At 48.9% G+C, this 13,230-nt stretch overlaps 1 protein-coding gene across 5 annotated transcripts in view; it reads left to right on the top strand.

The window, feature by feature from the left end:
• Positions 1 to 13,230, top strand: part of ENOSF1 (enolase superfamily member 1) — a 21,112-nt gene extending 7,882 nt beyond the window's left edge. For all 5 annotated transcript variants that reach the window (XM_078600680.1, XM_078600681.1, XM_078600679.1 and 2 more), the window contains 12 exons: positions 15 to 41; positions 567 to 639; positions 1,442 to 1,480; positions 2,649 to 2,731; positions 3,158 to 3,192; positions 3,687 to 3,774; positions 3,958 to 4,092; positions 4,425 to 4,466; positions 5,016 to 5,145; positions 5,849 to 5,948; positions 7,023 to 7,104; positions 11,731 to 13,230. In XM_078600680.1, coding sequence (XP_078456806.1) covers positions 15 to 41; positions 567 to 639; positions 1,442 to 1,480; positions 2,649 to 2,731; positions 3,158 to 3,192; positions 3,687 to 3,774; positions 3,958 to 4,092; positions 4,425 to 4,466; positions 5,016 to 5,145; positions 5,849 to 5,948; positions 7,023 to 7,104; positions 11,731 to 11,865 — 969 coding nt within the window. In that variant the 3' untranslated portion in view covers positions 11,866 to 13,230. The remainder of the gene's footprint in view (positions 1 to 14; positions 42 to 566; positions 640 to 1,441; positions 1,481 to 2,648; positions 2,732 to 3,157; positions 3,193 to 3,686; positions 3,775 to 3,957; positions 4,093 to 4,424; positions 4,467 to 5,015; positions 5,146 to 5,848; positions 5,949 to 7,022; positions 7,105 to 11,730) is intronic.

Below are 13,230 nucleotides of genomic sequence, written 5' to 3'. Positions count from 1 at the left end.
CCCCCCTCTTGCAGCCGCTGTGGAAGCTGCTGAGTGACATGGTAAGTGGGGGGCCCTGCCCCCTCCCACCACAGCCAAAATAAAATAATGTCAAAAATCTGTTCTAGGAATGCAGTGATGCTTTAGTGCATTGTTAGAAAGACAGTTTTATGCTCGCGATACACGCATCAAATCCCGTACGTGACTTTCAAGAATCGGCGATGTTCGCAAATGATATGTTATTTTTAAGTACTTAAAATTAACATGTTAAACGTATGCTAATTGTATGGATGAGGCTAAACAAACAGCAAATTGGGGGTCGGCACAAAAGAGGTTGTGATAAAACCAAACAAAAATGAATTGGACGGCAGCCCCCAGCTGGGAGGGTTAATTGAGTGGCGGGGCGGTGGTGGGGGTGATCGAGTGGCAGGGGGTTCGTCTCTCTCTGCATCCGGCACACCACCTCCAGTACACCTCTGGCTGTGGCTGCGAATCATGTGCCCTCGACTACAAACATGTAAAATATTCAGTGAAAGATTTATCCTTGTTTTTCCCCTGCCCCCCCCCGCACCTTCCGTGCCCCCCAGGAGCCCGAACAGCTGGTGTCCTGCATCGACTTCGGCTACATCACGGACGCGCTGACACGCGCCGAGGCGCTAGGTGACGCGCCCCGCTTAAAAGCTTTAATGCGTTAGCTCTGTCAGCCTGTCCATCCGTCCATACCAGATGGTGGATAACTTTCATGAAGATGATCCAACACGAACACAACTTTAGTATAACATCGTGTTGCTATTAGTCAGTGGGATTTCCCAAAACGTGGAGACAAAGTCCAGCGCTAAATGGACCATCTCGGCTCATAGGGTTCGTCATGGGCACGTCGGAGAACTGAGCTCGCGCCAGTGAGATGCTGAGGTTTGAATCTGGGATCCAGCTATTCTTGACTGAGCTGGGTTGTCAAGTTGATTGAATTGATGCTCTCAAACCAATCGCCAATGACAGCACAGGAAACCATCGTAACACATTTGTTTTTTTAAATTAATTTGGGGATAAATTCCACCTCTGAGAATGAAAAATATCGGATTGTCATGCGATGGATGCTACTGTCTGCAGCAGTGTGGGTGGGGAAATGTTACCTCCAAGTATTCACCTGAAAGATTTCAGAAGTAGTTCTGCGGTAGCAACACCTGTGAACCTTTCCCTTACACGGGGTGGTGTACTGCTGTGTGAGGGCTCCACATGGGTTCCTCGTCTGTTTTCGTTAATAACACAATTGGCGTAAAATTGGAGAAAATGTTTGCAATTGTCACATTCCTAGCACGGGCTGCTCACTAACACTTGGTGGTGCAAGCTAATCCCAAATTAATCTGCATTCTCACAGTGTCATCAGCAGCAAGAGTAGAATCTTATTTGGATGAAAATAAATCTCTCTCCTTTCTGAAACAAGCTCTCTGGTGTTTTACAGAAATCCTGCGCAAGGGAAGGGTCGGCAGGGAGGCGCGGGGTGAGTGTGCAAGGCCCCCTCCCTTCCCCTCACACCCCCCCCCCCCCCCTTTATATTCTCATTGGGAGTTTCACACCCCCCACGGACACGTTTCTACAGCTTCATCTCTTTAGTAAACTCAGGAAGCCAGAAGTTCTTGTCCCGCGCGTGTCCTGTTTGGACGTTTGTCCGATTTCCTACGGGAGTTTGTGGTGGATTTGAGAGGGAAAACTGTAGAGTCTGGAGAAACCCGACTCTGCGGAGGAGAGAACACTTGATCACCGTACACGCCGGTGCGACGCCTACTTGCTGTACTGCGAGTATCCATCATGAATGTGTTGGATTGGTGAGCAGGCATCCCATGAATGCGGTAAATGCACACCCTCGTGTGTAATGCTAAGTGTGCGTTAACATGTGTTTGCTCGCCGGACTTATTTTAAACTCGTATTCTTCGCTCGGTGGTAAAAAGAAAGGTTCCTCACCCCTGATATAGCCCACGGGGCCCTCACTGAGCCGAGTCCCGATTCAGCTGCTCCGGCAGAGCAGCTCAAGTTGATTTTGTTGAACCTGGTGGGAACTGGAGACCAGGATAGAGTCTCATTAGCATGAGTGACCTGGAGCGGTGAGGGGTGAGCATAGATGCGGGAATACAGCAATACAATCGTGGATTTTGTTGGGCTGCCCTCTTTGCTGCCCACCATGCAGCCCCCGTGGGGCACTAACGGGGGGTGCCCTGCGTCCACGCGGAGGATGGGAATCTGGCTCTGGCTCCGGCTCCATCCCATGCGCCTGCTGAGACGCCTGTTGCCTACCATTTTAATTGAAAGCCGTAGGGGAAAGGTCGCGACCCAGCGCAAAATTAATCTCCGTCCGCAAGAGCGAGCGACTTGCGGTGGTGAGCGGTCTGCACTGGACTTGGTGTAAATTGCACTCAGGTGGGCAGATGGAGAATAATTAGTTATGAAGCTACTGGAACAATTTGCATTTAAATCTAAATTGAAAACTCTATCTTTAGAACCGCTTTTTGTGTTTACTTTGTTATCCTCCCGCACTTCCTATTAGCACGGTTGGCTACGTACGGTGCGAAAGAAGTTCAACACACCACCTCTGAGCGTCTTTATCCTCCCTACTTCCCCCCCCCCCGTCCCCTCACCCCCGTCCCCTCACCCCATCTCACTGTGACCTCCAGAAAGCCAGCTGATGGAATCAGGATTCCCGGCATACACCACGTCCTGTGCGTGGCTTGGCTACCCAGACGCCGAACTCAGACAGGTGTGGCCCCAATTCACCTGTGCCTCGTTCACTCACCTGTGTCACCTGGACCTCACACCTGTGTCACCTGAACCTCACACCTGTGCCTCGTTCACTCACCTGTGTCACCTGAACCTCACACCTGTGCCTCGTTCACTCACCTGTGTTACCTGGACCTCACACCTGTGCCTCGTTCACTCACCTGTGTCACCTGGACCTCACACCTGTGTCACCTGAACCTCACACCTGTGCCTCGTTCACTCACCTGTGTCACCTGGACCTCACACCTGTGCCTCGTTCACTCACCTGTGTCACCTGAACCTCACACCTGTAATGGAACGCTGGTCCCGTAAGGATCCTGACGATGGTCACGTGTGTCCCTCTGTCACTCCTTGACTTCCCCTCCCATCTCCCACTGTCTCACACTTCTCCCCACACTTTTCCCAGCGGTGCACCGAGGCCCTGCAGGATGGCTGGACAAGGTGAGACAACGGTTTGCGGGTGAGGGGTTGGTAGTGAATGGCGAGCAGTGAGGGGAGAGGAGTGAGCAGTGAGGATTGAGGGGTCAGGATTGAGGGGTGAGTGGTGAGGGGTAAGTATAGACGCGGAGCATAGAAGAGCAGTACAACGATGGATTTTGTGCACTGTTCTCTGCTGCCTACCCCCGTGGGATGCGAACAAACCAGGGCAGCATAGGCCGACAGGCAGTCCGACGAGCGGAGGCTATCGAGTGCAGACGTGCGTGCGACTGCAACAAACTCCCTGCCCGTGAGCACGTGGACGCCACGCACGCTGCCTCCTCCTCATTAATGCCGTTGATTACTTGCGTTGTGCCGAGCGCAAACACAATTAGCGCGATTATCTGAGGAGTTGTTTTGCTAGCGCGCGGCTCGACGCTGATTTGCATGAGAGGCGGCGCGGGGGTCGTGTTTACGCTGATCGCGCCGCGCTCCGTGTTTGCCGAGCGCTGGCGCAGGTTCAAGGTGAAGGTGGGGAGCTCGTTGGAGGACGACGAGCGGCGCTGCCGCATCATCCGTGACGTCATTGGGCCCGACTGTACCCTGGTACGGGTGGCATGCAGCAGCCCACGCACTACCCACACACGAGCCACACGCCGTCCACACGCTGCCCGCGCACTACCCACGCACTGCCCTCCCGCGCTGTCCCAATATCTCCATGCTGGCCAAGTGGTGATGATCACCCCGTGCCCTCCACTTGAAATGCATTTTGGTTTTGGGGGGGCATAGATGCTGGACGCGAACCAGCGCTGGGACGTGCTGGAGGCCGTGGAGTGGACGCAGAAGCTCGCGAGGTTCCGGCCCCTCTGGATCGAGGAGCCCACATCTCCCGACGACGTGCTGGGTCACAAACACATCTCGCAGGTGCCACCCCGCGGGGTCACGTGCCATGTGGGAACACAAACTTGATTTGAAGCTTTCGTGACTATAGGAATTACTCTTCGGTACAAGGGGACACGTTATTAAATGGGGTCATGTGACACGCGGAGTAACGTGACAGATGGAGCTGTAGGCGGCACCACCATTCTACAACTGGGTGGTGCGGGGGGTGGGGGGAGTGTATAGCAAAGTCACGCATCTCTCTTCACGTTAAACACCACGTCTCTTGGCGAGGAGACGCTGTAGCCGGGGGGCTCTTCGGCTGTCTTGGTGTGACGCTGTCTCCCGCTGTCTCCCGCTGTCTCCCGCTGTCTCAGGCGCTGTCTGCGCTGGGGATTGGCGTGGCGACGGGTGAGCAGGTGAGTTCCTGATACCGGCGCTGAGGTTTGAATTCAATGATTTTGGCCGATTTTTTTAATATTCCTTTTTCTACTGCGAAGTTTGTTGATTTCGTAGGGAAATGGTTACATGCAGGGAGTACAAATGCTGATGGGTGGGCTCGGGCGTGGGTGTGCGTTGTGTTGCTCTGTTGTGTCCCTGGTGTGAGGTTGTGTCTGAGTTGCAGTCATGATAGTTTGTGGCCAATTATGTTTGGTTTATTTTTGTTATTTAATTTCCTCATGGCTCATTTAATTTTAGTATCAGTGTTAATTGGTTTGTCAGCATCGATTTCACTTGGGTTTTTTAATTAACTGTACAACACGTCCGCGCTGTTTACAATCACAGCACCAACCAACCACCGAATGAGTGAGCAACTGACCCAACCAACTCCCTAACGACGAACGACTGAGCAAGCTAACCCACTCGCTCCCCCAACGGACACACGGACGTTCAGACAGTCACAACGGAGCCAGCTGGCATCGATCTAACGAGCGGCACCGTCGCGGTGGCGTGACCTGCGCCCCCAGTGCCAGAACCGCGTCGTCTTCAAGCAGCTTCTGCAGGCGAAGGCGCTGCAGTTCTGCCAGGTGGATACGTGTCGCCTGGGCGGCATTCCGGAGATCCTCGCCGTGCTGCTCATGGCCTGCAAGTTCCAAGGTGCGGCCGGGGGTGGTCGGGGGTGGCCAGGGGTAGCCGTGGAGGCCAGATGCAGCCATTGGTGGGCACGGGGGAGCACAGGTCCAGAAGCTCGGGGGAAATGGGACAGGAATTGATGGTGGCTATGGGTGGCCCTGTGTATGGGCGGCATCAACTTTGAGCACACCACGTGTATTTATGCATGTTGTTGAACTTTCGCACCGTATGTAGCCAACCGTGCTAATCAGAGCTGTGGCCTAGACGAGTTGTGATGGGTTGTGGGCCTGACTTCTGTGTGTGCCTACGTTCGTATGTTAATGAATTGTGTGCGCATGCGTGTTTGTGTCTTTATGTGAATGTTTATATGCGTGTGTGTGTGCGTCCATGTGTGTATGCACCTGTGAATGATTACTTACATTGTGTGTGTGGAGTTCCCATGTAGGGAGCTGTAGTGTAGTGATTGGCGCACTGCGTTATGAACCCTTGGACCCAAGTTCGGTTATCGCTCAATTCCCGGCCAACACTCGTGACAGGTATCTGAACCAGTGTTGGGCTTCCCCTAGATTGACTGAGCCTTAAATGAGAACCTATAACGGTGTCTAAATATCAGCATTGGGGATACAAAGACGGCCACCCCTTATGTGTCGGCCTGCATAGCTGCTCGCTAACAGCACTTTTCCCAACAGTCACGTAAAAGCTATACGGGGGATCTTTGTCTTTGCAGTGCCCGTGTGTCCGCATGCGGGAGGCGTGGGGCTGTGTGAGCTTGCGCAGCACATCAGCATGTTCGACTTCCTCTCCGTGTCCACGTCGCTGGAGAACAGGTGACATCACGCTTAGCGTAAAGCGTGTCGCGTGGCAGCGGGGTCAGATTTGGGGAGGGAAGAGGCAGGTGGGGGGCGATCGAGATGCGTGTCCCGGGCCCACGACTCTCGACGGACTCACGACAAACATTGACGTGACGGAGTTAGTGAGAAAAGTCAGATTGTTTATTCGTGTCGTTGCGTTGCTGTGAATGTTAAAGAGGAGGAGAAGTGGAGCGATGGTTCTTGCCTGGTGACCCGGGATCAGGAACACCCACATCCGGCTCTGGCCGGTTGTGTTGATTGTTTGGCGGTTGTGTTTATTGTTTGGCGGTTGTGTTGATTGGTGTGTGTGTGCATTTGACAGTTGAGTTGGGTGTCCGTTGTGTTGTGTGTACCGAGTGTGCGTGTGTGTGCTGGTTGTGTTCTGTTTCCGCTTGCAGCAATCAACGCCAGTGATGATTATCTGAATCGGTCCTAGGCTTCCTCTAGGTCGACTTGGCCTAAAATGAGTACCTGGTGCAAACGTGTAAATGTTGCCACTGGGGAGACAAAGGCGGTCGAGCATGGTGCTGGCTACCCACCCCCTCGTTTAACGTGATGGCTTTCATAGGTGCTTGCTCGCAGCACTTGCCCCAACAGTCTATTGAGGCTATACAGGGGATCTGTGTTGTGTGAGTTTTGTTTTTGCGTGTGGCAGGTGTGACTTTTATTGCGTGTGTTTGGGGTGTGCGGGGTTTGAGTTTGATTGTTCTTTGTGGTTGTGTTTGGCGGCGCGTTGGTAAATGGTTGTTGGTACTTGTGGTGCGGTTGTGCAAGGTGGAATACGGTGGTGGGGTGGGGTGTGATGCCGTGGTGTTGCGGTGGTTGTGTGGTTGTGTATGGTGGTGTGTGGTTTCGCACTCTGGTGTTGTGTTAAGTGGTGGTGTGCTGTGGGGTGTTAATAGTTGTGTGGTGGTTTGCGGTGGTGTGTGGTGGTGTGCCGTGGTTTGCGGTGGTGTGTGGTGTTAATAGGTGTGCTGTGGGATGCGGTGGTGTGTGGTGGTGTGCCGTGGTGTGTGGTGGTGTGTGGTGGTGTGTGGTGGTGTCCCGCAGGGTGTGCGAGTACGTGGATCACCTGCACGAGCACTTTGTGTTTCCTGTGCGCATCCACAAGGCCGCCTACATGCCCCCCATGGTGAGGAAGCACTCACTCATCAACGTCATCATCGCTATCATCATCATCATCATAGCTATTATCATCATCATCATCATAGCTATCATCATCATCATCATCATAGCTATCATCATCATCATCATAGCTATCATCATCATCATCATCATAGCTATCATCATCATCATAGCTATCATCATCATCATCATCATAGCTATCATCATCATCATCATCATAGCTATCATCATCATCATCATAGCTATCATCATCATCATCATAGCTATCATCATCATCATCATAGCTGTCATCATCATCATCATAGCTATCATTATCATCATCATCATAGCTATCATCATCATCATAGCTATCATCATCATCATAGCTATTATCATCATCATCATCATAGCTATCATCATCATCATCATCATAGCTATCATCATCATCATCATCATCGCTATCATCATCATCATAGCTATCATCATCATCATAGCTATCATCATCATCATCATCATAGCTGTCATCATCATCATCATAGCTATCATCATCATCATCATAGCTATTATCATTATCATCATCATAGCTATCATCATCATCATCATAGCTATCATCATCATCATCATAGCTGTCATCATCATCATCATCATCATAGCTATCATCATCATCATCATCATAGCTATCATCATCATCATCATCATAGCTATCATCATCGTCATAGCTCTCATCATCATCATCATAGCTCTCATCATCATCATCATAGCTCTCATCATCATCATCGCTATCATTGTCACCACACTCATCATCATCATCATCTGGGCTGAAAGCCTGAAGGTGTCTAATGCAATTTGTGTCACTTGTTTCCACTGCTCTCTATCCTGTGCCAACATGCTGAGGCGATGTGCATCTCTCTGGCACCAATCTCTTATGTCATCCAGCCATTCCCTACAGGGTCTTGTTCTTCTTCCAGCTCCCCCCATTATTCTTATCATTACAGTTTATATCTTCCTGTTGTTCTCCATCCTGCATATGTGCCCAAACAAGCGTCGTGTCCTTCTCAGTGCAACTTACATCAAGTCTTCTGTTATGTTCAGCCTTTTCTCACTTCTACGTTTGTCACTCTCTGCGTCCAACTAAGATGTAGTGTCCTACAGCAGTAGCATGTCAAATGCAACTATTTTGTCCCTGTCAGTCTTTCTTAGTGTCTAAGTTTCACAGGCATGCAGAGCTGTGCTGAAAACGCATTTCTTTAGGATGCTCAGCTTGATTTTGTAGCTATTTTGCTTGCTTCTGTATATGTTGTTAAATCCTGCCGTTACTCCTTTTGCCTTCTCGACCGTTGCTCTTATTATGTCCTTTGTAGAGTCATTGTCCCAGGTCGACATGCTTCCCAAGTAGACCATTTGCTTGTACATGCTCTATCTTTCGGTTTCCTATCATTCTGTCATTCTCACTTCCAAACACCATCGTCTTTGTCTTTTCCACATTGACCCTCAGTCCTGCATTCTTTGCTGAATTATTCGGTGTATGAACACTTTCTTGCAACACTTTGAAAATCCACAAAACAGTTGTATACAGTTCTATGTTTTCGTTTTGCTCTCTGTGCTCTCAGCCTTAACATAAAGAAGAACTGTACGGTGCTTTTATCCCTCCAAAAACCTGCCTTTTAATCAGCAAGATATTCTTCTATCTGCTGTTTAAGCCTATTTAAAGGTACTATCATTAACACCGTTCCCATGTGACTCATCAATGCTATGGTCCTATTATTGCAGTCTGTCAAATCTCCTTTCTTAGGTATCGTAACCGTCACAGATGTTGTCCATTCATCTGGTATTTTTCATTATCTCCATATGGCCATGCATAGCTCATGAGTTATTTTCCTCCAGATATTTTTTTTATAATTTTCCCTCTTAATCCATCCATATCTGGGCTCTTATTTTTCTTGAAAATTGTATTGCATTTTCTACCTTTTTGTATAATATTGTATCATTTTCCTCATCCCGATCCGTTTCCCTATATAATTCACTACAATACTCTGTCCATCTATTGTTATATTATTCTTTGTCCATTAAAATATTACCATCCTTGTCTATTATAGCTGCTTGTCTTGGTTGCCACTTCTATTTGTACTCTTGACAAGTTTGTCAACCTCCCTGGTTTTATACTCTCCTGCGTACTGTCCCACGTCACTACATCGTTTTTCAAGCCATTCCTGCTTGTCTCTTCTTGCTGATCTTCTGACTTCATTGCACGGCTTTTTGTACTTTTTCTGCATCTCTTCTGAATATTTTATTTTTGGGCTTGCTTTTCTCCATTCCTGTGCCAGTTGTAAGGTTCTATCTGTTATCAAATTTCTTTTAGGTGTTTCTGCTCAGGGTATTGTTGCTTCTACTGTCTGCTCCACTATCTTGTTTAGGGTGGTTCCTTCATGTCAATATACTTTTTTCTGTTTCTGCCTCCATCATCCTTTTTCTTATTTCCTCTTCGAGTTTCCTGTTTCCTCATTGTCACGTGCCTCGATATTCTGCTCATAAAGCGTCCTGGGCATGCATTCTAACTTCAATTGTAAGTTACATAATACTCAGCTATGGTCAGATGCTATGTCGGCTCCTTGAAATGTCCTGCACAGTTTCACTGATGCTCTCCATCGCCTGTCAATCGTTACCAAGTCTATCATATGTGTATGTTTTTCATCTGGTGTCTTGCATTTATATTTTTCAAAGTCTTTTTGTTGGAACTTAGTATTACAAATCAACATATCATATTTTGCAGCAAATTTTAGTAATTTATCTCCTCTTAAATGTCTTTCTCCATACCCATGCCTTCGCATAATATGCTCCCATTCGGAGTTATCCTTTCCAATCTTCACATTCCAGTCTCCTACAATTATTTTAATATCTTTTATGGATACTTCCTTCAAGGTGTCCTCTATTTAATCAGGCAACTCTTCAAGAGCCTCCTCTGTGCTGTCCGATGTTGGTACATATACGGTACATATACCTGGATAACATAAATATTTAAAGGTTGTCCCTTGAATCTTGCAACAATAATGTTTCAGTCTCCTGGTTTGTATCCTAATGGAGCTGCTTTTGCACTGGCACTTATTGTGAATTATACTCCTCTAATCTGCTCCTGTTCTTCTCCGCACCAAATTACTTCACCTCCGCCTATCTCCCCTGCACCTGTCCATCTCAATTCTGATAGTACTAAAATGTTATACCTTTCCATTTCTTTCTTAAGTAACTCTAACTGAACTGTTGCACGTAACGTTCTAACATCCCATGTCCCTACTGTGATTTCTTCTGTTGTTATTTTGAGCTTGTGCTAGTTGTGCTGGTTACCGGTAGTACATTTTGTGACCCAATCCCGGTTGCGCAATTGAAAACGCAGACCTATGTTTGTCATTGCGTAGGAATTCTTCTGTATTTGTTCGTTATGGGCCGAAGTATCAGCACCCATTTGCCCGACCCTCCTCCTTTATCCCGGCTTGGAGCTGGCTCAAGTACCCACTGGCTTGTGGAGCCCCGAGGCGGAGATCCACCCTCGTCACGATAATCAATCTCATGGCTCTAGCCATGGCTACTCATCATATGACACCTACGCCAGTCGACCAGCAACCTGAAAATGTTGACCAAGAGATTAAACACATCGTTTCACGTAGATACTCAATGCCTCGTATAGACACCAATCGCTTACATTGAGATGCAAAGACTCCTATAAACGCCCATAGATTTATATCGAGATTCATAGACATGCATAGAGACTAAGACTCCCATTCACATCCATGGATAGCATGGGTTTACATCGGGTTTAATATCAGCCGACCCGGAAATTACACAACTGGCACACCAAATAGAGCATGATTCCTCGCTATGGCAGTGGCTGCTTGCAACGTGCCACCTACTCCAATCCACCAGTGACCTGGAAAATATCGAGTTATATTTTAATTCCTGTGTGAGGAGACGCTCTCCGCTTGTTTAAGCCGTAATGAGATGCGTGGAGAGATGCAGGCGACGGCGCTATTTTAGACGGCCTCGCTCTCAGCCCTTTGATCCCGGGTCCTGCGCTGAATTAATGACATGATCTCTGACAGTTGGTGTCCAAATGGAACCAATTAAGGTTGCGGTGCGAGATGAGCTTTTGTAAAACAAAATGTCATTTATTATTCAGAGGTGCGCAGAGAGGGCACGGCGGGTGGGGCGGGGGGGGGGATAATGAACACAATGCTTGTGAAACGTGTGTTGGCTGTGTGTGCGGCGGTGTGTGGGTGTGTTGGTCTGCATGTCTCGGCCTGTGTGTTCGTTGTGTGCGACCGCATGCTCGTGCGTCAGTGTGTGTGCGCTCGTGTGCCCATTTGTCTGTACGCTCTTGTATTAGTGTGTGTCTTTGTGCCCATGCGCCCATGTGTCTCTTAGTCCACGTGTATCTGTGTCGCACTTGTTGTTGGGGAGACCTTTATGCATCAGTAGATAGATCATGTTTGCTGTTTCATCACAGCCCTGTATCCATATGTCCGTGTGTCAGCCTATCTCCATGTTCTTGTGCCTGTGTATCCAATTTGTGTGCGTGTGTCCGCGTGTGTCCGCATATGTCCGCGCGTGTCCGCGCGTGTCCGCGCGTGTCCGCGCGTGTCCGCGCGTGTCCGCGTGTTTGCAGGAGCCAGGCTACTCGACGGAGATGCGGGAAGACTCTCTTCAAGATTTTGAGTTCCCGGGCGGACGCGTGTGGCGGGAGCTCGCCAGCTCAGGGAAACATGCGGTGGCAGTGGCGGTGACGGAGAGAGGCTCGTAGAGACGACATCGCGGACATCACCAACATCGCAGAGCCAAACCAAAGCGACTACCCCTTCTGTGTGGTGCTTCTGCAAACAAATATTTCTGCTACCGGCACTCCACACCCAGTCTACCACTCACTATGGCTGTGGCTTCTAATCATGTGCCTGCTCCAATATGACAGCAACCCACAAAAATATTCAGGAAAAATGTATCTGTGATTCTAACCATTTAATCAGCGGTGTCATTGGGTAGCCCAGCACGAGTCTGCTTCGGAGCCGGTATTCGGTCTCTGGTTTTCAATCCCAGTCTTGATATTTGGTCTGTGGTCTTATTTGGTATCTGACGTTTGGGGAGACCTTCATCCAGCCGTGGATAGATCATGTTTGCTGCTGATGACGATGATCATGATGATTTAATCTATGCTCACAATATTCAGTTTGCGGTATTTGGAATTCTGTCTCCGCTATTCGGCCTCTGTGAATTGACTGACCAATTCACTTTGTGTATAACGTCCATGGGTAGTTTGTGTTAGAGTTGCCAGGTTCTAGAGACTGAGGAGGGAAGGACGAGATGGTGGGTTGAGTGCAGGGAGCAGGATGGTCCTGTTATGAAGTTGTCTAGGATCTAACTTCGTCATTATCATCACTGTCATCAAATCATTATCGAGTTTCTTCCTGTGCATCGCAGCCATGCTACTGGTCAGAGTTAAACTTAGAGCGATGAGGTGTGCTGGAGAGCCGCTTGTGATGGGAGAGCATCGTTGAGTTGACGCCGTTTCCGAGGGGCATGAGAATACCGCCCACCGCGAGGCATAGAGAGGAGAGCAGATCGCTGGGTTGGGAATGAGGTTTAGGCAAGAAGAGAGGGTTCTGCTGTCCTTGGGGACTCTGGCCCTGGGAAGCAATGATGATATTATTTTTAGATCGCATGAAGAACAATGAAAATATAAATTGTAGAAGATGAATAATTCAATTTTCCAGCCGTAGCTGGGGTTGCAATGTTCCACGTCCCCCTCCTAAGGTTTATTAATTTACGCGATTCCTCTTGAATAAATGCGCTGAGTGGGGGCCGCACTTTCTCATTACGCCGCCACAATGGCTCCCGGACGTGGCATTTATCGAGCAGAGTAGGCGCGCAAAACGCCGCTCCGCTCCACTCCACCGACGGTGACAATCACTGCACCCGGTGATTAATGGATGGATGCCGTTCTGAATTGACGGTCACTATCTGGCAAGTAGCCGCCACTTTGTGGCCTATACCACCGAATCGGACAGGAACCTGTGATCATTCGCTTGAGTTGGTAATTTTCGTTTAGGTCTCGTTTGAAAAAAGATGTATTTTTGCACTCTGACCTGGTTTTGATTAAAATATATTGATTGTT

Source organism: Lampetra planeri, chromosome 14 (assembly GCF_965212315.1).
Source record: "Lampetra planeri chromosome 14, kcLamPlan1.2.h2, whole genome shotgun sequence".
NCBI lineage: Eukaryota > Metazoa > Chordata > Hyperoartia > Petromyzontiformes > Petromyzontidae > Lampetra > Lampetra planeri.
The sequence above is the reverse complement of the archived record's forward strand: the minus strand, read 5'-3'. Positions and strand labels throughout refer to the sequence as shown.